Source organism: Pygocentrus nattereri, chromosome 27 (assembly GCF_015220715.1).
Source record: "Pygocentrus nattereri isolate fPygNat1 chromosome 27, fPygNat1.pri, whole genome shotgun sequence".
NCBI lineage: Eukaryota > Metazoa > Chordata > Actinopteri > Characiformes > Serrasalmidae > Pygocentrus > Pygocentrus nattereri.
The window spans coordinates 12204607-12231408 of record NC_051237.1 but is presented as its reverse complement, the minus strand read 5'-3'; the positions used below and the strand labels follow the sequence as shown (position 1 = coordinate 12231408).

The window sequence follows — 26802 nt, the reverse complement described above, 5'->3', positions numbered from 1 at the left end:
CGGAATGGCCTCACCCTGTACAGAAAGCTCCAAAGAGCTCAAAATTTCTGCTTCCCACAGCTGAGGAGAAGGGCTCACCTGTGGGTTGGGTGATGGAGGAGGAGCCGGGGGGATCTTCATCTCTTCCTCTCCAAAACAGTTGAAACGTGGCTTTCGAAGAACAGCCACACCCTGTATCGAAAAGTCCAGGGAGCTCACTTGTGGTTTGGGCACAACAGCTTCACCTTGGACGATGAAGGACTTCCTAGAGCCTAGAGCCATATAAGCAAGTGTTACACCTGCATTTGGCAACATGTGGCATTTCACAGGAGGACCCATGTTTCCAGCTCCACTCTTTACAGGCAGTGGTGGGAACTTGGTGGGCCCTGGTTTCTTTGGAGGGTTCATCCTGGTTCTGTGTTCTTTCTCCCTTATGTCGGGGGAAAAAGAACTACCGTCCTGTCCTTCAGCTGGTGCATACGCAACCAGAGGGCCATCATGAGCATGCAGCGTCGCTGTCCCTGGCCCGTAAGAAACATCTCCATACGGCAGGTGTGCGTAGCGGCTCTTCTTGTAGTTCTTCTCCATGTCTGTACCTCCGATAACCACCCGCTCCGGCCAAAGACAAACGCGAAATGCCCTCGAATGCGCAGGGCCACCACTTATATAGCCTTTCGGTCCCATTATGACGTCACGCGTCACTGAATACATAATGACCGATGTTACAAGATTGGGGTTAATGTGCCTTTAAGAGCTGTATGTGAAAGTGCACTATATTTTGTTTAGGTCAGTTTTGGCGGATGCAGCGGCAGTGTGTGTGATTAGATATAGTGGGGGTGAGGAGGCTGCTGTTTGGTCTCTCTCTCTCTCCGCCTCGTGTTTTAGGCCAGTTAACATCTACGGCTCTCCCCTGTTTTGTTGAGGCTAGCTACGTTTGTTTTTGAGTGCTTAGACTGTACAATAAATGAAAGACGTGCTGGGGAACTCGGCCTGGACTCCTGTGACTCGCTCTGAAGGAAGAAAGATAGGTAAATAAACGTGGGTATCACCCTAGAGCGGTTAGCTCTAGCCCAAGGAACTACAAGTTCCACTGGTTCCTGTCTACGGCCGGGAGAAACAACTGCCAGAGAAAAAAAAGGTGACACCGACAAAAACGATCCGCCGCGATTTTCCTCAGACTGAGCACAAGTGGGCGGGGCACCTGTCAATCACTTTCCAGTCCAAACGATCAAATACGACACTTTCGTTATCAATCACTTTCCTTCCCAGTCACCAACTGGAATTTCCTGTCCATCATTTCTTCTGCAGATTGTACAGTTCGTTCAGCATCGGGCGCTGGCTGTGGCGCGATTGGTTAAAGGGAGATCTATTTTGCTGACACAGCAGACAGAGCTCCGCTGAGCTGAATACCTCAGCGACCCACTGTTTTCACAGCTTCCACGCGTGAACTGTGTGAATATGGACGGTAGCGACAAGAGCTGCATGGAAAGGCTAGTCAAGGGGGACGGCGAGATTCCCGAGCAGGCGGGCAGTGACGTTAGCGTCGTTTGTAGCATATTGTCCGACAGGTTTGTGTCGCATTTAAGACAAAAACTTTCGCCAGTGTTCATTTAATCACCATCTAACCACCTTGTTTATGTCAGTGTAGCACATAAACAATAAATAAGAGATAAGATTAAGAAAAGAAGACCATCAAAATTATCTCATTCCCACGCGTTAATAAAGCGTGGCCATGCATTGTTTTTATTTCTACAGGATGTCACCAGCGGGGCTCCGTAAATATGTGTACATAGCAGGAGAAACACAGAGTTTAAGGTGGGCTGGTCTGCATCACATAACTCTCTGTCTGAAAACAAGTCCCACTCTGGCCCCGAGGGTTGTGTATAATAGTCATATTGTAGTGTAGGTGGATTAAAATCATTTAGCTTACTTTAAATTGTGTTTAATATTGTTAGTGGAGTTACTTTTGTGCCATTGGCTAGGCTGTTTCTGTGTTCAGTTGTTTTGCAAGTCATGCGCAGCCGCAGTAGGAGAACAGTAGTCTGAGTTTGGTTTATGAAGAAGGCAGCTCGTAGCTCACCGCATGGACGAAAATAATAGCGTTCTGTGCCCGAGCAAGAGTGCCTCAACACCTGTAGCCAGACCGTAACCACACAGAGACTGTAACAGCGTCCCATTGATTTTGAGACTGTGGTGAGTGTTGGTTATTTCATTGCCCTGTACTGCCGAAGATTCTCAGTAAACAACTCGGCTAACTACCTTCAAGTGTCTTTGTCGCGGCTTGCTTCTACACCCACGCAAGTAAACTCCATAAACATAGAGTCCATAAAAACGTGACAATATCAACTTTTTAAAACCCAAATGTGGTCGATGGATACCAGTGTTAGAGAAGCTACTTTGAAAGCATAGCTTTGCAAGTTACAATTACATTACACTGGAAGAAGTTGAAGTACATCAAAGCTACCCTGAGGAGAAATCCAGTATGGTTGATTAAAGCTACTCAAAGTAGTTCAAACTACTTAATGAAAAAATATCAGCGTAACGTGGTAATAACCCCACTGTTCATGGGAAAACACAAGGAATGTCAGCTTTTATATGGCCCACAGTTGTTTGTAGTTTCAATATATAACTACTATTAAAAATGGCAAAAAAAGACATTGTACAACTTGAATCAATATGCAAATATGAACGTAGTTAATCTACCAGCAAGCTACTGCAAAACGTAGTTAAACTTCTCCTTTAATTAGATGGAGTTCACTACTCCCCAACACTGATAGATACACTGATTATTATCATCATATTTAAGGTTCATATAATGTAAACAATAACAACCTATATTTACCATTTTATTCATAATAATAATAATAAAATGTACTATAAAGATTACATGTTAAACTGTTTTTCATAGCCCAAATATAATTCTTTAGAGATAATTACACATTGCAAGCAAGCAAAATTTATTTATATAGTGCTTTTTACAACAGGTGTTGTCACAAAGCAGCTTTACAAAACAATCAGAGCCCCCATGAGCAAGCCTGCGGCGACGGTGGCAAGGAAAAACTCCCTAAAAGAGGAAGAACCCTTGAGAGGAACCAAGACTCAGAAGGGGAACCCATCCTCCTACGGTCGACACCGGATAGCAAACCTTATCAGTATGAAGTATTATAGTAAAGTGTGAAAAGAAAAGATCTGAGGGTGAGGACTGCACAGCGCTGTAAAGCAAGAAGCTTAGTGGGGTTCAAACCGGTCCAGAAGGCTGGTGAGCAGCGGCACCAATCAAGGCAGAAGAGGCAACAGCATCAGACGCACAGGATGGGCAGCTGATCAGCTCGGCAGAGAAAGGAAAGAAAACACAGAGTCAGTTCTGTAAAGAGTGGCTGACCACAGATTACAGTAAAACAGAGCAGCAGAGACCTCCAGCAGGTCTAGACCTGACAGGGAAGATTAATCAGCAAATGCTTGACTGGGAGAGGAGCTCACTCAGGTACTGAGGGGCGAGTCCATTTAGAGCTTTATAGGTCAGTAATAGGATTTTATAATCAATGCGAAATTTAACTGGTAACCAGTGCAGGGCTGATAAAACTGGACTAATATGGTCGAACTTTCTAGTTCTTCTGAGGACTCTGGATGCAGCGTTCTGGACTAGCTGAAGCTTGTTGAGGCTTTTGCTGGGACATCCAGACAGCAGGGCATTACAATAATCTAGCCTTGAAGTAATAAATGCATGAACTAGCTTTTCTGCATCCTGTAGGGATAATGCATTTATACATTGCATTTTCCTTTTGCTCAAAAATACAAAATCTGTGTTTGTTGTGGTAATACATGGGCCTGTAGACACGTCTGGTTATTGGTTAAGCCACATGGTTCTTCAGATTAAAGGAGCATGTCGTCTATATGGTGTCATATAGAATCTTTCTGAAAATTGTTCTATGTAGCACCAGAAAGGGGTCTTCTGATGTTGTAGGTAACAAGAAGCACAACATTGTATTGTTATATTGTAACAATATTACAAATGAACATTTTAGTCTGTCTCAGTTGCAGTTGCAGTTAAACAGTCCTGACAGCAGGGCAACTTTATTCAGATGGCCCTGTGACCTTGTCGATCACATAGCCTGTGCAACATTAGAACTGCAACAGCTGTTTTGAGCTCCGCTTACTTTTAAACTCTTCAGCTTAATGAGAGCAGATCTTCATTAACAAGTTTACCCACTACTGTTTGCTACCAATTTGGTGCCCCTGGTCTTCCCTGCCCACATGCAGACCCTGAGGCAGGAAATGGGCCATCATTTTTCTCACTGTATTTTGTCTACATGTAGCGGCATATTTACTGCAATGTTGTGTATGTGTAATATTTTTCCTCCATAATATTGTTACTGTTGACCTTGAAGTTGGCTCATCAAGAAGATGTATTTGAGCCAGTTCAGCTGGCTTAGTTTTGGACTGTGAATCACACTTTTTTGTCTAAGCTTGGCCTTAATCAGGGTCTGGGAAACCAGAATCTTTTGTAGATAAGTGTCCAGATCAACCCTCTTGGATACACATGGGTGATGACTTTGATTATATGACTTGTAAAGCAACCTTTGACTGGTTTAATTAGTTGTGATTCATACACCGATTAGGCATAACAGCATGTTATGATCAACCACTCAAATCAAGGCTGTGCACAGGCTAGTAATAATGATACTACTTGTAATTAGTAAGACGTCTGTATCTATACAGTATCACCGACATTAGCTACCAGGTACAAGGGGCACCATAAACTGGTAGCAGAGTGCCCCTAGTGGTCTGCTGCCCCTGTTCTGACCTGCCCACACACAGGCCTTGAAGCAGGATGCAGACCATTTTTCTAACTATAGTTTTTGCACATGTAGCAACATATTTACCTTATTTTTTGCTTTATTTGACTTCTTAATGAAAATTGCATAGCCATGTAGAGGAATACAATCCAACTTCGTTTTAATGCAAATTTACAGTGCCAAAAAAACTACAAAGCCAAAATGTACTTCACACCTCAATTCACTACAGTTTAACAGGAGTTAGTTACAAACACAAACTTGTTCATCAAATGATTAAAATACAGCTGCAGCACATTAGTAAAATTCGACATCTTCAAACATGTCTCTCCGTAAAGTATAGTCCAGGGTCTCCACATGCAAGCTAAAGGAGGAGTGTGCAGCTGGGGAAACATGATATAGGAGTGAATGGCTAATGACGAGAGCAAGGACAGTTTGTTAAATCACATTCCAGCTAAGAATTAGCCACTGAGCATATTCAGTGAGTGCTCAACTGTGTGCAAGTTCGATTTACAGAAGATTTACATGTTAGTTACATTTGCTGTTTCCACACAGCTTAATGTGAAGACCTGTGTGAAGCTCAGTGAAGATAGTTAGGTGTTTACACATAACAAGCTGCTAATCTTGGACAGCAGTTTGCACTTCATGATCATTAACATGACGAGATGGATCGTAACTGGGCTGGAATTGATCCTAGGTCATCCACCTTATGATATCCCCTTCTGATATCACATTGTCTTTGTTAAACAGACTTAGACAGAGTACAGTCCCCACGAGGGAGGAGCACTTTGCTTTAACTGAATTACTTCAGGAAGCAGAAGCACAACATGTAGTCCAGTCTTCCAGTGCTGGGTGCTACAGTAAACTTCAATAAATAGATCATAAATAACGCAGCACAAAAGCAAGACTATAGATTTACCCTTTGACTTGTGTTTGCTTTCTGGTTCATAATAAAAAGCAATTACTAGTACCCTTTACAGTACTGTAAAAAAAAAGAAAAGAAAAATAAAACCACAACAAAAAAAAACAGTATGCAAACATTCCACACTAGGAATCGAAACGAAGGAAAACATGTACAGACCGTGCTACATAAATAATAAAGTTCACAAACAAATAAAGAAATTGTGCAGGAAAAGAGAAAGAGGCTAAGCATTAGCTATATCAACTCATGTTCATGGAACTTGCAATACTGAGCTCTGGATCCATATAAAAGCGCATACTACACAATCACACTTCCCTTCAATCAAAAGAAAAAGTATATGTATACTTTCCAGTACATGTCACCAATGTACATTGTATAAATATATACACAAGTTGTATGTTAGCATTTAGTTAGTGATAAATATTAAGTCCATGTCAATTAAACATCTTCCAGACTGTTATATTTTGGTCTTTGCTTCCTAAAGAGGTGTTTTCACTGTGGAGCACTGCAGCCATTCATACAGACATGCCTTGAGCTGAGGGGAGGGGCTGAGCTTCTCACGACTATTTGCAGCTACAAAGTAAGCAGGCATTTGGAGAGGTATCTATGATTGTATTTTTCATTTAGTTTCATTCTTCGCCGTGTTAGTTTACCATGCAGATCACCGGTACATAGACTGGTGAGGATGAATAGGGACAGAGATGAGGACTGAAGTATCATCCCACTCTGAAGCTTTGCCTCCGTAATCGCCATATCACTGTCCTCTCCATTAACTTCCTGGCCTTTCTCGCTCTCTCTCTCTGTTACTGTAGTATTAACATTACCAGGCAGAGTGCCAAACTCACAGATATCAGGATAAAAAAAAATTGGTTTCTGCTCATGCTGTTTGGATGCAGCTGGTGAGTCACACTACACTCTACCAATCCCAAATGCACAAAAGCTGTTTCAATATGCGAGGAGCTCTGCAAGAAGACACAACGCGCAATTCAAAAGACCTGAAATGTTTTTTTCCAATAAATGAGTAAAATAAAATTATATATGCCCTTCCTTGTTGCGATCCACGCAAGGCCTGCTGGATGTGTATAATGAAATTTCTAACAACTCTGTACATTTGCTAAGGAGAGGAAATGTTGAGAAAGGAGGAGTTTTGAAGAGGGGGAACTACAAGGATTATAAGACAAGATGATAGAGTGCAACGGTTTTATTCTGTGTGGTTGGATGCACTTCCTGTTCTCTTATCCATGGGGAACGCTCACTCCCGGGAGCGGCCCACAATAGCCAGGATATACGTGAAGATGTTGATGATGTCAGTGTAGAGGTTCAGAGCAGCGAAGATGTACTCCTCTGGGCTGAGGGCCAGCTTCTTGTTGCCTAGCAGAAGCTGAGTGTCCACGGCCAAGAACTGGAGGAAAAAACGCAAACAAAGATGCATTGATTTCTTATGTAATATGTCTTTGGTATCTGCTGAGAATGTTCTAAATGTGATTTTCATCTAATATCTATAGAGGATACAACAAATGTTTTTTTCCTCTCATCACTAATTAACTCTCCTCCTTTCCATGGATAGGTCATTGTTTCCATCATGTCTTTAAAAAGTAGCCTGATCTTTATTACCTGAATTTCCAGCAATGGTCTGGAAAAACTGCACCCAACATTAGTCCACCTAAAACTTCTCTAATTTTTATTTCACCCATTAATCTGCTGTTTTGTTACAATACATATTGTGGAGTTTTCCAACGCTGCCATGCCTACAGATGAGGTTTATGGGGAAAGAACTGTTGGCAGATGTACATGGAAAGACAGATGGACTGCATTTAGATGTTCGGGACAGCTAGTACATGCTCTGTTTTTTTTTTATTTTTAAGTTTTAAAGTATAATTTATGCCATAACACCTCTCATTGCTTTATCCTTGCCTGTTTCTCAAATTCATCATCAATTAGTAATGTTGCAAATCAGCGGCATTAACTCAGCGAGATGTCATTTTTAAAAATAACATAAGTAGCAAGTACAGTAAATGGGCTAACTTTACACAATTAACATATAATATACTGTTCTCCAACATTATTTCAACAATGTGGCTGGAAACCTGCTGAAATGGCAGATTGTAATAAAATACTACTTACGCAGGTGAAGAGCAGAGCCCCCAGGGAGGCGTAGACGATGTGCAGGATCTTGTGGCGTATGAAGATGCAAAGGATGGAGAAGAGGAGGAGCACGATTAAGCAGACAAAGAGGACACCTCGGCATGAAGTGAAGTCATATTTGCTCTGGTTTGGGAGAAAAGAAAAAGATTATAAGCGCTAATTTGAGGAAATGGATGTCATTTTCTGACAACCTGAGTAAGCTTTTTCACAGCCAACACTATCACAAAGGTATAATTACTGTATAATAATTGAAGAGTGAAACCACAAAAGAAACCAAGTATACAGCAATCAGAGAGCAATCAGAGAGTTGACAATTCTGCTACTAAACTGTTGCATAAGTAGTAAGGAGCGCCTTATGGTCTGTAAACTGACCTGCAGGGAGAAGAGCACCACAGTGAAGCACACCACTGCAGTGATGCCCACAGCCATGATGACGGTATCCGTGTCATAGAAGCTGGCAATCATCCCCACCATGTAGGACAGACTAAGTGTTAGAATGGACTAAAAGAAAGGGATAGAAAAAGAAATTCATTATCTTCATTCATAGATTCCATTGATATTTAAAACACCTGACACAAGAGTATACATACATAGACTACTAACAAAAGGTTAGGGATATTTGGCCTTTGGGTGAAATTTATGGAAAACGTAAAAAGTTCACACCACAGTGATTATTATATCATGAAAATAGGGCATTTAAGTAGAAGCATGCAATGGTGATTTCCTCATCTCAAACAATTTATTAAAACGAAAGCCAACAACAGTGGGGGGAATACCCCAACAAAAAATGTCAATGTCTCAATTGTCATGTGCCCTTGAGCATCAATTACAGCTTGACAACGACGTCTCATGCTGTTCACAAGTCCACTCTTCTTGAAGGGCGGCCCTCAGGTCATTGAGGTTCTGGGGTACAGAGTTACAAGCCTCTACATGGCGACTCAGCTGATCCCATAGGTTTTCTATGGGATTCAGGTGTGGAGAAAGTGCAGGCCGCTCCATTTGAGGTACCACAGTCTTCAGCAGCTGTTCCTAAAGATGCGACCTTGATGAGCTGGAGCATTGTCGTCCATGAAGATGAAATTAGGCCTGTGTTGTTCATGCAGAGGCACAATGACTGGATTAATGATGTTATTTAGTAGTATGAGCTTGTCACTGTACCATTCACAAAGTTGTTGACTAGACACACCTGCCCACACAGTAACACCACCAACTTGCCGTTAAGCTCCTTGTTAGAGAACAGCAAGTTGTGCAAAAAGTACTGAAGCATTAAACTGTTGGACACATGCATTCAAAAGTTTAGAGAAGGTCACATTAAGTTCACCTGTAAAAGTTAGAGTGCATTTTAGGTTCATCCTGAAATTTCACCTGAAAGCCAAAAATCCCTGACTTTTTGTGAGTACTGTATATATACTTAAATATTTTAAATATAAATGTTTATTTAAATAAAAATATAATAATATAATAATTATTTATAAGTGCCCTTCAAATCCACTAAGAATGTATTACTTGCTCATTCTAATAATAACAATACGATCAAAGGTTAACATTTGATTGATTAAATGTAAATGATAACAGAACATACTAGGGAATATTATGTAATGTATATATTTATAAACTGTGTATATTTTTTTTAGGGTGGGTGGGGTTGGGGGGGCTGTCTGATAAGGTGGAATGACCTTAGTACTGAGCTGTGCAGTGGTCTACTCTTCAATTGGGGAAAACTGACAACATTTTCACTAGAAGGCTTATGGAAACATTCTTGTATGTTAGTAGTATAGCTAGATGAGTTCACCCTTTTACTGACAGCTGAGTGTCCTTGATCAACAAAAACTGAGTATACAGGTTTGCCAATCCCTACCAGTGCCACCAGATTCCAGGGGTGCTTGCGACGGAAGTCTCCACAGCAGCTAAGCACAATAAGAGACACAAAGAAGACTGCATAGGACACATAGTATGGCCACCGGTTTTGTCGCACAAACAGTTTGACGTCCGTTGAAAAGGTGAAAAGAGCAACGAAGGAGAATGTTACCATCAGCTGTACAGTTAAGACCATGAACACCTGAGAACAGTAACAGACCACAAAGGTTAGACAAAGAAAGGCAAAGACAAAAACAAGATTAAAAACTGCTCCTACAGCTCATGTACTAACTTAGTGTTCAGATCTCATTGACATATTACAAACAGGTGTCACTCATGTCCTCGTCTCAAGACACATAACTGACCTATTCTCTGATCTCTCACCTTTCTGATGAAGGCTTGCCGGATAGTCTTATCCTCCCATTCAGAATTGGCAAACTCCTCGTTGTCATAATAAGAAGGCGGCACATCTCCACCGTGATACCCCGGGCTCATGGAAGCTGACCAAAAAAAAAAAAAATCACAGTAGTGACTATTGAAAAGGGGCAATATAGTCTTAAAACATTTATGACACCGAATATTTCCTTAGTCAGTTTCTCTCTGGATGTATTTCATTAAATAGGACCAAGATCTCCATGAAGAGATCAACATATGATATCCACTCACTACTGACAACAAAATGGAAATGGAAAAAAATGGAGAATTTATCTGGAGAATTTATAGACTGAAATTGAAAAAGCAGATGTCTAATGATTTCTTCCAGAAAACTGGTATTAAGTAAGCCTGGAAAGATTTCTCACTTGCCACAACAGCAAGTGCAAGTGATGTAAAAAGAAAGCAATGCTGCAGATCTATACTGCACAGTGCCTTAACTAAGGGACCTCATGTTAAAAAGACCTTGCAAAGATATGAAAATGAAATCAAAGCATAAGCCAATCAAGCATGTTGCTTTTTCCAATCATCCAACTGCACAAACATAGCCAGGACATCACTTGTGGTCATCTTTATTCTATGAGCACTATTAATAAAATGATAAACACAGTTGAAAGCTGCACCGTTTATTAATGAACCCAGAATATAATTCACTTTCACAAATTGTACCATCAGATCAACTAGGCTCAATGTCAGTAGATCTCATAAACCTAGTGATAAATGTGGATTTTCAGCATCTAAACCTCACAGCCACCATTTTTGGAACACAGAAGTAACTAAGCTCAAGTCCAGTACTAATCTCATGTCAAAGTAAAACTGAAATGCCTCTTTTTGATCAATGCCAAAGCCAAAAAAACGTGGCAAAAACACAGCTGCATGTGACCCAAAGATCAGTGTTATGTAATTTCACAAACTCATTAAGTGGGTAAAGTGACATAAGGCACAAGCCTAAATAAATGAGTATATGTGCAATTTGTGGTAAACATGCCCTGTGAAAAAATGTATAATGTCAAAATTCACACCAGCCCCAAAAATTTGACACTAGGGAGGTGGAAATTACTTATTGTACCTTTGAGTGAAACCTTCCCAAAAGAGGTGATATTCATGATATTCGTAGCTCTGTTCAACAAACTGAAACTGTTTGAATACTTACCATTTGGATCCATACCAAAACCAGGCTGCCCAGGGCCTTGCTGATAGGGGCCTTGTGTGTATGGCCCCTGGGGGTATGGGGCTTGAGGGTATGGCATTTGTGGGTAGGGCATCTGCGGAAAGGGCCCAGGGGCAAATCCAGGTGCTCCCTGGGGATAACCAGGCTGGCCATATGGTCCTGGTGCTGCATATGGGGGCCCACCTGGGGCCTGGGTGTAGTTAGGAGGAGGCATCCCAAAGGCATCAGACTGGGGTGGTCCATAGACATTATGGGGCTTGTTCTCACCCATTATAGGGTAGCCGGTCTTGTCCTGGGACATCTTTCCTCAGAACGACCCTACAGGACGGACAGAGATACAGGAAGTATGGGAGTGACATCAAGCATCACTGAATCACAATGTTTTAAGCTGAAGAACTGAAATTTAAACAAGAATCGATACCTGTTCAGTTACACTGCTGAAGCAGTGTACTTGGTCACAATTACGTGGTTTTTCAAGAATACATATTTAAACTCTTTCTCTCTCTCTCTCTCTCTCTCTCCCTCATATATATATATATATATACACATATATATGTATAAATGTGTGTGTGTGTGTGTGTGTGTATGTATAAAATTTACATTCTGAATGAACAGGCAGTGGTTAGTTGTCAATTTGCATGATGGTGCATATTTTAACTGCTCCTAATCTAATAGTAAGAAACCTAATAGCCTAATGAACTAATTTTAATGCATTTCTTTGTTACAAAGACTTCCTTGTTTATCTGTTTTCAGTATTTTTGGAAAGACCATGCATGGTATGTTATTGTTCAGTTTAGTTCCCTTTGATTGTTTGACATTTTTGATAATCAAAATTACTGTAAAATAACTTTAAATTACAGAAAAGGTTGCCCTGTAAAAGACAAAAAGCTTGTAGCTGGATGTCATTCAAAGTTGAAGCCTATACAGGCTAATTCATTCACACTTGACCTCACTTTTATGGCCTCGTAAGTTCACACACACCACAATGTGATAATCTTACATTTACATTTACAGTATTTATTTAGCAGACGCTCTTATCCAGAGTGGCTTACAAGAAGTGTTTTGTCTATCTAGATAAAATATCTTTGCTAGTTACCAATAGAAAGCTAGTCTTGAGCTCAGATACTGCTAGAAACAAAAAAAAAGTTAAATATTCAGGCACATTTTCTTCACATCAACCGCTGCACATCAGAAGTGATGCCATGACTTTCAGAAATGTATTGAATTGAAAAAGCAAATACATGCGCAAAAACAGATCCTTTACTTCTTACATAACAGGCAACAGTGACACAGAGAGTTTCACCACATCTTTCAGGGCTTGGACCATTTTCAGAGTTTTCGCATATGGCTTAGATGTTTGTAACTCAGATTGAAGCCAACTTTTGATGTTTTGACTTTCTGAAGTTGGTGAAAAAGGTCTAGCTGCTGGAAATGGCTGATTCATCAGCTTGGTTGTCACCATGCCAATGCCAGGGACACCTGGGCAGTGAGTTTGTCTCATCTGTGAGAGTTTCCAAAAATAAAACAGCACAAATAAAATGTTTTCATCTTCTGAAAAAAAATCACATTTGTGCAGGATAATCTATTATAACACAGTAACAGCAAGATCTGTGCCAGACACTCAGTAGGCTGTCCCTACATGGACCAAACTCTCTCTCTCACTAAGCTCCACTGTCAGTTTAGCTTGCTATTTAATTAGCTTGTCAATCCACAGCTACCAAAAGCTTAGGCCTGTATGTCAACAACAGTTCATTTTAAAACTGCACATACCCAACTATAGGCATGACAAAAAGCCTAAAAGCACTGACCTGTAACCTGCAATAAATAGTTCTAAATAAACTATTACTGTCACTACTGAGTATAAAAAAAAAACATTATATACACAGCAGACTGGATTATATTTTTGGCATGTCTTGTTTATGTGAAGAAATTCTTTCTCAAAACAGAGTTTTAAATGGACGTTTGCAGTCATTTCAATTTCACTGGAATCAAGTATTTGGTGTACATTTCTGCCCAAATTCTGTGTGGATGAAAAGATCCTGGACAAATAGCAAAACAAAATACTCTTTTCTTGGATAAACAGAAGAGACATCAAATGGACTTTGGTTATTTATGACATCAAATATTGTAATTGATAAATGAAACTACACATCACTGCAGTGAAACATATGTAAACGCATCATCTAAAGAGCAAAAAATGAAGGGACAACTGTTGTAAACACGCCGACTTAACCTAGATTACTTAATACAAATTACATCACACAGGTCCAAGTCATGACTTCACCTGTATACACAAATAGGTTTTCTATTCAAATGTGGGGATTTCCACCGCCAACTGAAACCTGAATCAACTGCCTATATCAGACAGCCACGCTTTGGAGTGGCGTTTTTACAGGACGTTTAGTAATCCTCATTCACTCTGTGAAACATGAACTAATGCGTATTCTTCAGCTAACTTAAAGTAGGCAGGCGCTGTCACTAAACGATGTAAATGTGGACAAATGTGAGTTTGATAGTGGCAGCTGTGATGGACCACACTACATAATTCAGAAGTTACACACAGGGCGCACGGTGGGACAGGACAAGCATAAATGGCGCTCTGGTCCACAAGCTGAGCCAATGTCTTGATTTCCCATCAACTAAAGGTCTAAAGAAGACTCTTTTGCTATTTGACGAAAGACAGATGAAGATCAACACTAGGACTCTAAATCAATCCTAAACACTGGATGTTATTTTAAAGACCACCAGCATGAGAAACTGTCCTTCAGTGAACTTTAATTAATGATTGTAGCTTTAGAACTTACTTAGAAATGATGATTGTAATAAGCTCAAATGGTACAGCCTTTGAAAAACTTCATTGGGATATTTAACAGAGTTCATTCAGAAGCTCTGCAGACTGGTGTACATTGTGGCTGGACAAACAAGTATTGGGCGACAGTCCAGAGGACCAGCCTAGATACTAATAATATCAAAGTGATCTAGTGCTCTGCAGTACTGACTAAATGCAATTTCAAGATATTTTCCAAATATATCATGGTATCAGATGACATGCAAGTTAAAGGGGAGTTCCACTCATTTGTCAACATAATCACTGAGATGGAAAAAGTCATTTTAAATGAAAAAAGGCATTCAGAGAAAACTGATGCGAAATTAACTTAACGGCGTCTTTACAATGGTGGTGATGGGTTGTGATGTCTATATCACTAATAGCCAAAATGACTAGTGAACTTACCAGTGTTTTCTGAATTGATAATAAGAATAATTAAGATAATTAAATAATATTAAGAGAAGATAAAACAATTTATTATAAAAAGATCTGTAATAATTAAGGTAAATACGAAGAACTTTCCTCAGGGATTAATAAAGTGATCTATCTATCAAAAATAGTTGTAAATCTAGAAAAAAAACTTTCTTTAGGTACTGTTTACATGAATGCATTTTATGAATGGATTTTTAAAAAATCATTTTATGCCAAAAGCTTATCAGAGGACTAAACGTTTGACAGATGTCTCAGACATTAGACATCATATTTATAATTGTTTTGTGTAAAAGTTTTCTGTGAGGGAGCTCATAGAGACAATAAACACTATCATAACAACTGTGAACACTTCAGCCTCGGTAAGTTACTCTAGTATTGCAAACTTTACATCGAACCACTCAGAACGACGTCATTTAGATCTTAACTTAGTTATGAAGACTTTTTGAATTTGGAATATTTTATGATTCCATACTTCCTGAGTGCTGGTGAGCTGTGCTAAAATATATCTTATAAACTTGACAAAGTTAGTTTTGATTGGGTTGTTCTGTTCTGTTTTCTTCCCTTAAAACACCAAAAGGCACATTACATAAACACTGGCCAGAAAAAACTAGACGAATGGAAAGTTAGTATTTATTTTTTATTTATTTATTTTTAATCTGAAGTGTTCTTTCAAAACAATCTATGTGAAGTTCACAAGACAGGAAAACAACTGCATGGCAACAACAGCATCACTGTCTTATGGAATAGAACATTACCATGGATCTTCTGCTTGTTATGTATGAATAAAAAAAAAAAAAACTAACGAAAAATCAATACCGTCATGTGTGGTGATTAACGCTGGCATGCCAGATTAGATGATGTATCACTCAGCGTGATATGATATGTCACACCAGTGACACACCACAAACAGACAGTCAACTCTGAGCTTGGTGATATTATATAGCAAATTTTAGCCAAGCACCCCAGAATCAGGTTTCTTCTACTTATCCACAGCAAAATATTCTGCAAACCACACGGGCAGTCAGCGCCATGCTGTGACTCAGGCTAAACATAGCCAGTTTGAACATTCCTGGTCGAGTACCCCACTTGAGCATGCAGATTCAGATTTCAACAACAAAGAGTGGATGACTTAAAAAAAAAAAAAAACCTTCCCTAAAGTCTGATAACCTTGATTATCTCATTAAATGAGATTTTTCTAAATGTCTGCATAATTAAATTGGTAAAATGTGAACAGTATGAAGTCATTTAGAGAGATCTGATGTGAAATCCTCCGTTCAAGAGAAACTTGAGTCAGAATTGTTCATAGGGATGTGAGGCCTCTAAAGGATATTTCACAGAAAGTTATTATTACATGAAATGGTCATGAATTTGCCACCTGATGGCCAAAGAAATGTTTTATGACAGGTCTGAGATACGTATTTAGCTATATAACACTATACTGCAAAATAGCTCCTTACAGTAACTTACCACTCTTAGATGTGTAGGTTCTCTGATTGTTTTGGATAGTACATAAAATGGCTAAGTTTGTAATACTGACGTAGTGACCCATGGTTCCCATCACCACCTCTGTATAGAAATTCAGATTCGCTAAGTTTCTATACAGTGAACTATTTTGCATGAAATTCCTCTGAATCACTGCTTACCTTTCAAAGACTGACTTACAATAAAATTTTGAAAAGTCAGTGACAATCCCCTTTAAAGGCAAGCTTTTAGATCAAAATTTCTAATGTTGATAAAGTCGACATACATCAGATGCTCTAGGCTATACATTTTTGATCACAGCTGCCACTTCTTAGAAACCTGAGGCTGAGAGGGGAAAACGTCACCCATTTACTGACTGCAGCACAGTGTTTCATTGGGACCCTTCTGTACAAAGCAGCTGTCAGAGGGGACTACATAGTTTCTAATAAAAGGTTACTAAACTGTTCTCTAGTTTTTAAAAAACGTTTTTATCAGAATGTGACAAATAAAGAGAGGGCAGAATCTCAAAACTCTTTCCCTCACTCATACGCTCACTTTGCAAACCCCATATTCTGCTGTGTGCTGAAGAAAATCAATTTGTTACGCGTTCTCAGTTGCTTTACCCTGTCTCACACATGCTTTCTCTGTCACACACCCTACGGTGGACACTGGCAGAATTACACAACACTGCTCCATTTCCACTGGATGCCAAATCTCATGTGGCTTATTTCAGTTTTACAGTTCTAATCTAGCACTGTGGACCAGATCAGACTGCAGGGCTCCCTGCATTCACTATCTCTGTTTTCACTGTCACAGAAAAAACAACAAAGAAAAGAATTCCACTGTGATTCCCACTGCTCAGAAACAACTATAATCCTTTAACCCCATGTAGGAGATTCTTTCGAGCGCTCCTGTGATCATCCCTGTGTTGTAGCTGCTTAGAAGACACATCCACATTCACAGCTGAACTACTCTATGCTACTATACAACTACTAGCCTGCAAAAATACTTTAAAAACATTATGATTATTCTCATACAATCCCAGTGTTGTGTGTAAAATGTGTGATGTAGTAATCGTTACTGTCATAGCAAACTTGCATCACCATAAGGGCCATTTTAAAGAACATACAGTATCTCACAAAAGTACCTCACATTTCTGCAAACATTTTATTATATCTTTTCATGGGACAACATTATAGAAATGAATTTACTGTCCTCTGAAAAGAACTCAACACACAGCCATTAATGTCCAAATAGCTGGCAACACAAGTGAGTACACCTCACAGTGAACATGTCCAAATTGTGGTCTCACCAGGGTCAACCAAAGAAGCTGGGTCCACATGTTCAGTGTCATATCCAGAGGTTGGCTTCAAAAAACAGATGCATGGATGCTGCCCGCATTGCTGCAGAGGCTGAAGAAGTGGGAGGCCAGCCTGTCAGTGCTCAGACCATACGCCGCACAATGCATCAACTCGGTCTGCGCTGCCGTCGTCTGACACACAAGAAAGCCTGCAAACAGTTTGCTGAAGACAAGCATAAACTTATTTGGCTCAGATGGTGTCCAGCATGTGTGGTGGCGCCCTGGTGAGGAGTACCAAGACAACTGTTTCTTGCCTACAGTCAAGCATGGTGGTGGTAGCGTCACCTGGGGCTGAATGAGTGCTGCCGGCACTGGTGAGCTGCAGTTCATTGAGGAAAGCATGGATTCCAGCATGTACTGTGACATTCTGAAGCAGACCATGATCCCCTCCCTTCGGAAACTGCACCACATGGAATTTTTCCAACACAATAACGACCCCAAACACACTTCCAAGATGATAACTGCCTTGCTGAAGGTAAAGGTGATGGACTGGCCAAGTACGTCTCCAGACCTAAACCCAATTGAGCACCAGTGGGGCATCCTCAAGAGGAAGGTGGAGGAGTGCAAGGTGTCTAACATCCACCAGCTCTGTGATGTCATCATGGAGGAGTGGAAGAGGATTCCAGTAGCAGCCTGTGCAGCTCTGATGAACTCCATGCCTAAGCGGGTCAAGGCAGTGCTGGATAATAATGGTGGTCACACAAAATATTGACACTTTGAGCACAATTTGGACTTGTTCACTGTGAGGTGAACTCACTTGTGTTGCCAGCTATTTAGACATTAATGGCTGTGTGTTGAGTTATTTTCAGAGGAGAGTAAATCTATACTGCTATACACTGACTACTTTATGTTATATCCAAGTTTCATTTCTATAATACTGTTGCATGAAAAGATAAAATAAAATATCTGCAGAAATGTGAGGGGTGTACTCACTTTTGTGAGATACTGTATATGCAAATTTGAAATTCTTTTTGGAAATTATGGCTGCTGCATCCTCCAGGCTAAAGAGAAGAGGGACCATCCAGCTTGTTATTGGTGCACAATGATAAGGTTGCATTAACACGGCACTTGCATATTTCTGACGGCACCATTAATGCTAAAAAATTTATATAGGTTTTGGCAATATGTGCTGCCACGCAGATGGCATCAGGGAAGGCCTTGCTTATTTCAGCAAGATAATTCCATATTCTGCACTATTACAGCAGCATGGCTCTATAGTAAAAGAGTCCGAGTGCTAAACTGGCCTGCCTGCAGTCCAGACCCTTCACCCACTGAAAATATTTGGCACATTATGAAATAAAATATATGACATAGGAGACCTCGAACTGTTTGAGCAGCTGAAATGCTGAAATCCTATATGTAGCTTGAAAGGGGAAAACATTTTACTTTTAAAACTACAGCAACCGGTCTGCTTGGTGCCAGACACTTACAGAGCGTTAAGAAGAAGTGATGCAACGCAGTGGTAAACATGTCCTTGTCCCAAACAAAAAACAAAAAATACAACAATAACAGAATTTCTCGGTTTCAGCATTTGTCTTTGTACTATTTTCCATTAAATATACAGTTTAAGTGATTTGCACATAATTACATTCTGTTTTTGGAAAAGTTTGATTATGTCCTATATTATCAACGAAATCTGGAGAGGAAAGCTCTTGAACTGGCAGCATGGCATACTAGATTCAGCATTCAAGCCTCCAGACTGAAAAAATGAATGTGCTGCATTTCCTAGCCCCTCCATTATATCTTTGATGTAATCTACAGTTGTTTATTTTCACTTGCCTCAAAAATGTTACAATTTAGTCTTGTCTTCCAAGGGTTAGTTAATACCGCTCCATCAAGAGCCCAAGCATATTAGCTACTAATACTTATAGCTGCACAGTTCCATAGGCAGACATGTTCAGCAGAGTGTGGAAATGGATTTGAGCCGTAGACAAATAAGGTTATCTGCAGTGCCCATCATGAGCTGTCTGTGCTACCTCAGCCCATTCAGAACAGTGTCTTTGCTGACAGCACAAGCTTTCCACCCTGTTACCTCTCTTTCACTGCATCACATATACACAGACACCCAGACACAGACATGTGCAAACACAGAGAGAGAGAGAGAGACAGAGAGAGACAGAGAGAGACAGAGAGAGAGAGACAGAGAGAAAGAGTTAGAGAGACAGAGAGAGAGAGAGAGAGAGAGACAGACAGAGAGACAGAGAGAGAGAGAGAGAGAGAACTGGGACTTATGTTGATGAGATCAGAGGCATTATGTGTAATCCTTTCAAGTCAAATGATTTTTTTTAAGTTAAAGGAGACGTGAAAAGAGATGTTTTTTGTAACTGTTGGTCACACAATTCTGATCTTAAAACTGAGGAGAAACAAGGCCTTAATGATCAACAGGTTGTTCTTTGACTTTTTATTATCTAGTAAGTCAATGTCACAACTGGCTTTTAACATTAAGCAGGCAAAAAATTTGTCTTCAAGCATCTAGACACCCAGGATCATCACATAAAACTCTCTCCAGAAAGTGAAGTTAGGTTAAGTCACTACATTAAGCACTCAAATTCTCTGTTGAAGCCCTCTGAAGGACGTTGTGACAAGCATATGGATCCTAACAAACCCAGAACGAAGTCCTGCCTCAGATCATTACAAAGACAAAAACTACTCACAGAGAGGAAAGCATCAAACTGGGTAGGAAATGGTGCTTCAGTAAAACATAACAGGCTAAAATGTACAATTTTCTTGTATTTTATTTTTCCCCAAAGTCCACCTACAACAATTGTGTAGCTTTATAGACCCAAAACAGTCAGAACTCATTTTTACAAACCTAATTCCAATGAAGTTGGGACGTTGTGTAAAACATAAATATAAACAGAACAGAATGATTTGCAAATCCTTTTCAACCTATATTCAATTGAATACACTACAAAGACAAGATATTTAATGTTCAAACTGATAAACTTTATTGTTTTTTGCAAATATTCACTTTTGAATTTGATGCCTGCAACATGTTCCAAAGAAGCTGGGACAGGGGCATGTTTACCACTGTGTTACATCACCTTTCCTTTTAACAACACTCAATAAGCATTCTTGCTTGATGTACAACTTCAGTTGCTCAACAGTCCGGGGTCTCCGTTGTCGTATTTTGCGACATTTTGTCTTGCTGAAATAAGCAGGACGTCCCTGAAAAAGATGTTGCTTGGATGGCAGCAGATGTCGCTCCAAAACCTGTATGTACCTTTCAGCATTAATGGGACCTTCACAGATGTACAAGTTACCCATGGGCACTAACACACCCCCACACCATCAGAGATGCTGGCTTTTGAACTTTGTGCTGATAACAATCCGGACAGTCCTTTTCATCTTTCAGGGATGCTCCCTTTATACTCAATCATTACAGTCACCTTCTAGTTAACCTATTCACCTGTGGAATGTTCCAAACAGGTGTTTTTTGAGCATTCCTCAACTTCCCAGTCTTTTGTTGCCCCTGTCCCAACTTCTTTGTAACGTGTTGCAGGCATCAAATTCAAAATGCATGAATATTTGCAAGAAACAATAAATTTTATCTGTTTGGACATTAAATATCTTGTCTTTCTAGTGTATTCAATTAAATATGGGTTGATAAGGATTTACAAATCATCGTATTCTGTTTTTATTTATGTTTTACACAACGTCCCAACTTCATTGGAATTGGGGTTGTACATGACCATTTTCCAACCTCTCTTTTTTGTGATCAATTGATTATTTTATTTTCTATTAGACAAACAGCATTATTACAGGACTGAAACAAACTCAAACAACCCACTTTCCCTCCCCTGTGTTAATCTTACAAGTCAACCCATCCATTCTCACTGTACATTACATTGCTTACAATATGTTAAATAGGATTTTAATAAATAAAGATTAAAAGAAAGATGCTAGCATGCTAGCCCCTACAATGTGCAACATGCCATTTCAACAATGTCCCAAAAGTATCTTTCAAACAGCAACTTTACAGGAGAAGAAGAAAAAAGTTTAAAACAGACGTTTTTTACAGTTAATGTAAGTTAATGTAAAGAGATTTTATTCCAAGTCATTTTGGAGCATTTCTATTGGTCCATTCTTTATGAAATCCTTGCACAATGTAAAGGACAGCTGTTTTGTGTAAATGATACAGAAAAATATAAACTGGCGAAAATCGTGATACTTGCAGAAAGGGGACTGCACCTAAAATTTTGAAACATGTTAACATACAATATACAATATAAAATGCAATATATACTAGATAAAAATGTGTTTTGCAATGATATGGGCCCCTTAAATCTGATCAAACACTTTACCAATAGGCCTGACCAGAGAAATTGGGTTTATTTTACAGGTAAGTCTTTTTCACCCTTACCATTTTGTGTTACTCAGGGACAAAGATAAATACTGGCCACTGAACTAAACAGAATTCCTGAAGTGAACCCACTGCACCAGCTCTAAGAGACTTAATCCTGACTTCAGTGAAGTACAATGCTTTTTCACTGTTAACCATGCAGCTCTCCTAATTCTGACAACATACTGACATAAAACGTCATTTTGTAACATTCCACACCCTACATACAATCATGCGCACACACACACACACACACACACACACACACACACACACACACACACACACACACACCATTATGAGATGCTATCTGGAACTGCTCATTTAAGCCGTGTGTACATGCAGCCTACAGACACTCACACTATTCTTTATTTAGCTTAAAACTCTATTTGTACCCAACTACAAAGGATAGCCTAGATAAAGGCATATATTGTGACTTGAGTCTAAAGTGACCATTTAGTGCAGGTATCTAACTGGAGGCAGTGACAGAAGGATAAGAAGAGACAACGAAACCCAAGACCCATTAAAACATGAATTTCTTCTTTCAAGGGAAATAGAAAAAAGAAAAAATGAGATCCACTTAGTTCCGCAGAGGCTAAACAGGAGAGAAATCCTCTTAGGGGACATGTGGTGGATAAAATGACACTATCCTGAGCTACAGCTGATGTATTCCACGAGACGAATTAAGAGGGAGGCATTGTAGTGCGGATCACTCTAGTCAAACAACATGCAGTTGTTCCAGAGAAACCATTAGCTGCTGAATGTCCTCTATTAAGTCTGCAGAACTCAGAGGCAGCAGACACTTCAAAGCAGAACTGAGTGGTGTATGCTGACATATCATCATACGTCACAACTGGACAGTAAATCTGGACGGAGTTACATTTGAAACGATAAACATTGCCTATAACAATTCAGCGGTATAGGGCGGTCTTTGTGGCACTCCCCCAGAATGACTAAGCACTTCTGCTCAGGGCAAGGACACAGTATTTCTTCAAATAAGGTCGGGCTGCACAAATATACAATTTCTCTTTTAACCCTTTAACTTTAACCATGTTACACTCATTTTTAATTAGGCTATACTGTAAGGCACAATCACAATATCTAACAACATTATCATAATACTAGCCTTTGTTCCATAACACAGATCTAAAATATGTTGGTTTAATTACCTACAGATGTAACAGAAAAGATAGGAAGCCACTTTTCACTGGCTTGGAAATAAGCAATCAGTAAGCATTCTGCAATATTTATATATAAATCTTCTCTTATGATAATCTATGATGCTTTGGTGTGATACGCAGTGCTGTAATACTTGTGGGCTGATGCTGATATCTGATGCCATATATATATATATATATATATATATATATATATATATATATATATATATATATATATATATATATATAAATCATTATTAATTAATATTAACACTGTTAATTAAAATATTAACACTTTTCTCAGCAAATAAACACATACAACACAAATAAATATAGATTTTGAAAATGTGAAAGACTTTCGCAGAGTATTGTGTATATATATATATATATATATATATATATATATATATAACATTTATAAAATATAAAACATAATACATCTATAAAATGTAGAAATATTAAATTAATTTCTGTATTTGTAAGAAATACGATTATGTATTTATTAATTAAATAAATACATCATCGAACATTAGTTTGAAATATCGGTCCAGTGCAGATATTTTGTTTGATTCCAATAAAACTGAGCAATCCTAATGTTTACAAATTGTAGATGGAGAAGTATTTGTCCCAGCTATCTCTGTATTCTCTGCTCATGTTCATGTCTCTGCCATAAGCTTTTACATGAGAAACTATTTTACCTCATGTTGATTCTGATTCATTTCTATATGCAAAGTAAATAAAATATCACTGGGAATGAAACATTGAAACTCTGCCCAAAATGATTCAGAACAGTGCTCAAACAGTGTGCATCTCAAAACAACAGTTTTCTGGTTTCATTTGTAATTCTCATAGTCCTATTTGCTACAAAATAGGCATTCTGGAGACAGGCTGTGGTCTGTGTAAAAAGCAGGCAATGCAAATCTCAGCTTACAGGCAGCTCAGGAAGCTATAAGGAGTATTCATCAACACACTGAAGCACAACTACACATAATGGAAACATGCAAAGACAGTGGCTGTGTTCTACAACCAAATTTACAGCATTTGCATGACTTGTGACTCACTGAAAAATGGATGGAGTGTGTTGAAAGTTCAAACAACAAACACACTTCCACTGCTGTTATCTTTTGACAAACAAACATGATTAGAATGACTGTTACCATCTTTATCCACATACACATAAGAGAAAACATTTTCAAGGGGGTTCCTGGCCACTGTAGACCACCTGAGTATCTGACATCGCTCAATTAGTATATTCCTTAAACTACTATCTTGATATATTCCCACAATTTACCAACAACATAAGACAATCACACAAGAACAGAGTGACGGCAAGCAGAGGCAAAGGAAAATGGCTGCAATTTCCACTGTGGTGGGCTATAAGTTGGCAGGTATATACATGCCAGCTCTGCAAACAGCACAGCACTTACAACCAGATGTAAGGAGACACATACCAATTTCGAAAGATGTGATACTAGGATTCAGCAATAATGAAGAAGAGTAAAACTGGAAAACTGAGTGTGAACACTGGTAGGAAGGTTCCAGTCCAGTCTGACAGAAATATAACCAACACTTCATTTATTTACTTCGGCATGTGGCGTGGAACGGTTTTAGAACATCTGTTGCATTACGTTAAAACGACAGTTTTAGCAAGACAGTCAGTAACAGTATACTGTTACACTCCTTGCAGCTCTGCCTCTCTGCAATATTGAACAAAACCGCATCCAATTACCACAATCAAAATATCAATAAAAATTTCACCCAATAAATGTTGCTAGTACACTAAATTGTCTCTTTCTGTTCACAATCTCAGTTGTTCTCTTTATTCTACACATTTCTGGCTGTGACTCTGGATTCTCTATTTGTTCTCAGTAAACTCTTTACCTCATCTCTGCAGCCTATACTGACAAACATCAGTGCCCGGATACAGACTAAATTGGCTCAGTCAAGTCTACACAGACGCAATGCGATTTACATCCAGGAATATTTCACTGAAGACAGCAAGTCGTTTTACAGAGCGAGCAGATTCGCAAGCAACACAGCAGGCCACAACAGAACAGTGGACAATTCACTGGAGCTAAAAATGCAGTTAGACATATCACTGCAGATTACTCCACACCTCCAGGTCAGATTAAAAACTGTAACAGGATACTGATAAAGACCTTCCTTTAGGTCCTGGCGGAGCAAATTAACTGGAGTGTGATGCAGCACTTATGTGCTGAGATGGGGTGAAAGGCCTGATGAGTTGGCCCAAATGCTGTCAAGCCAGGGAGGCGCTGCTGGTGACTTGGCAATTTGGGGGAATTCATCACTTATCAAGGAATGTTTCGAAGTGATTCCCACAAAGAGCACCCAAAGCCAATATGATGTCACACAAAAATAACGTGAAACATGGACATGAAATATAGGATCAGACCATCTAGACACGCTTCCTTGTGTGTTTGTGAGAGAACCAGATTAATAATCAACTGCTGTCTGCAAGAACTTCTCAACACGTAACCGAGTCTAATATCCTGACAGTGACCAAATCCCTCAAACCCAGCGCCTGTGCGTCATGTGCATTACATCAGTGACCTGTGCAGTTCACAAAGCAAACCACATGAAACATCTGGGGACGAAAAGCTTTCGCTTTTTTTTGCATGTCAATTAGTAAAATAAGTTAAAGCTACTTTTATACACTCTTGAAGAAGATGGTTCTCCCACGGCTCTTTAGTAATGATTTTGTTTAGGTCCATGAGTTCTACATAGAACCATTTCATGCTTAAATGGTTCTTTATATGCTGAAATGGTTCCTTGGGTCAGCAAGGGCTCTGCTGTTACAAGCATCAAACCAATAGCAGAACCCTTTTTGGTGCTAAATAAAACCAATTTTCAAAAAGGTTCTATACATATACAACACGTTCTCCGTCAATCTGAAGAGCCATTTCAACATGCAAAAGAACCATTTAATCATGAAATGATGCTATATAAAACTCACGGTTCTAAATAGAACCATTCCCTCTTCTAAAGAGCCAGCCTTTTTAAGACTGCAGCTGTCTATAAATAGGTGAAGTCTTTGGCAAAGTAACGCACTAAGGCGCGCTGGAGCTGGAGCTGGAGCTGACCACTGCAGTTTACTCAGCTTTATTCGCGGTGAGGCACCGCCAAGACATGCGTATCTATAAATAATACATTTAATAACATAAGTTCATGTAATATATAATTTCGCATGATAGACACCGACCGCTACCGAAAAGAGGCGAGGCTGTAGCCGAGTGTTAATCTTTTAAAGCAGCGAGGCTGGCCTTGCGTCCTCCTCAGGGCTTAGACTGTCATCAGCCTGCATCAGCTGAGGGAGGATAACGCGGGGGCTACAGCTAACGGGCTGCGCAACGCTCGCCATAGGATACTAGTAGCAAATTACCCATCCACACGTCCGAGCCACACGCCAAAAAATAAACAAAGAGCCACATAAAATTAGTTAACGATAGATGTATGGGCTGAAAATGTTCGCTTCCCCCATTCTTGGGCCGTGCCTGTGCCGTTATGGATGACAACATCAACGCGTTTGCTAAACAAAATTAGTGCGTGACTGAGGAGCGAATCCTGAGGCGGCTAACGCGGTAACGCGAGGTACTTCCAGCCCACTGAGGTAAACACTGCGCTGTTTACTCGGAAAGACCAACCACAACACACACAGGCAGTCTTAGGTCTTACCTTCTGAACAGGGACGTTTATAAGCGGAGATTTCAGTCAGACGGTGGTATTGAGGTCTCTGTCGGTGGATTTGACAGGTTCGCCCGTTTGCTCTGGATCTGATGGCGCCCCCCCCACCGCTAACGGTCTCGACGCAACAGCATCTGACGTCACCTCACGGGTCACGTGCCAACAGAGAGACTTCTCAGCCAGAGCTCTGTGGAATTTTCTACAAACTCCCAGATTTAT

The 26802-nt window shown here is 39.7% G+C and overlaps 1 protein-coding gene across 1 annotated transcript; it reads right to left on the bottom strand.

Moving 5' to 3' along the window:
• Positions 1–4918: 4918 nt before the first annotated feature.
• On the bottom strand, positions 4919–26725 carry grinaa (glutamate receptor, ionotropic, N-methyl D-aspartate-associated protein 1a (glutamate binding)). The gene is made up of 7 exons (XM_017696817.2): positions 26575–26725; positions 11282–11617; positions 10081–10196; positions 9698–9898; positions 8212–8340; positions 7819–7962; positions 4919–7096 (listed from the first exon to the last, which is right to left on the bottom strand). Exons 2-7 carry the CDS (start codon positions 11598–11600, stop codon positions 6947–6949), a joined length of 1059 nt encoding a protein of 352 aa, XP_017552306.1. The 5' UTR covers positions 11601–11617; positions 26575–26725; the 3' UTR covers positions 4919–6946.
• Between the last annotated feature and the right edge of the window lie 77 nt (positions 26726–26802).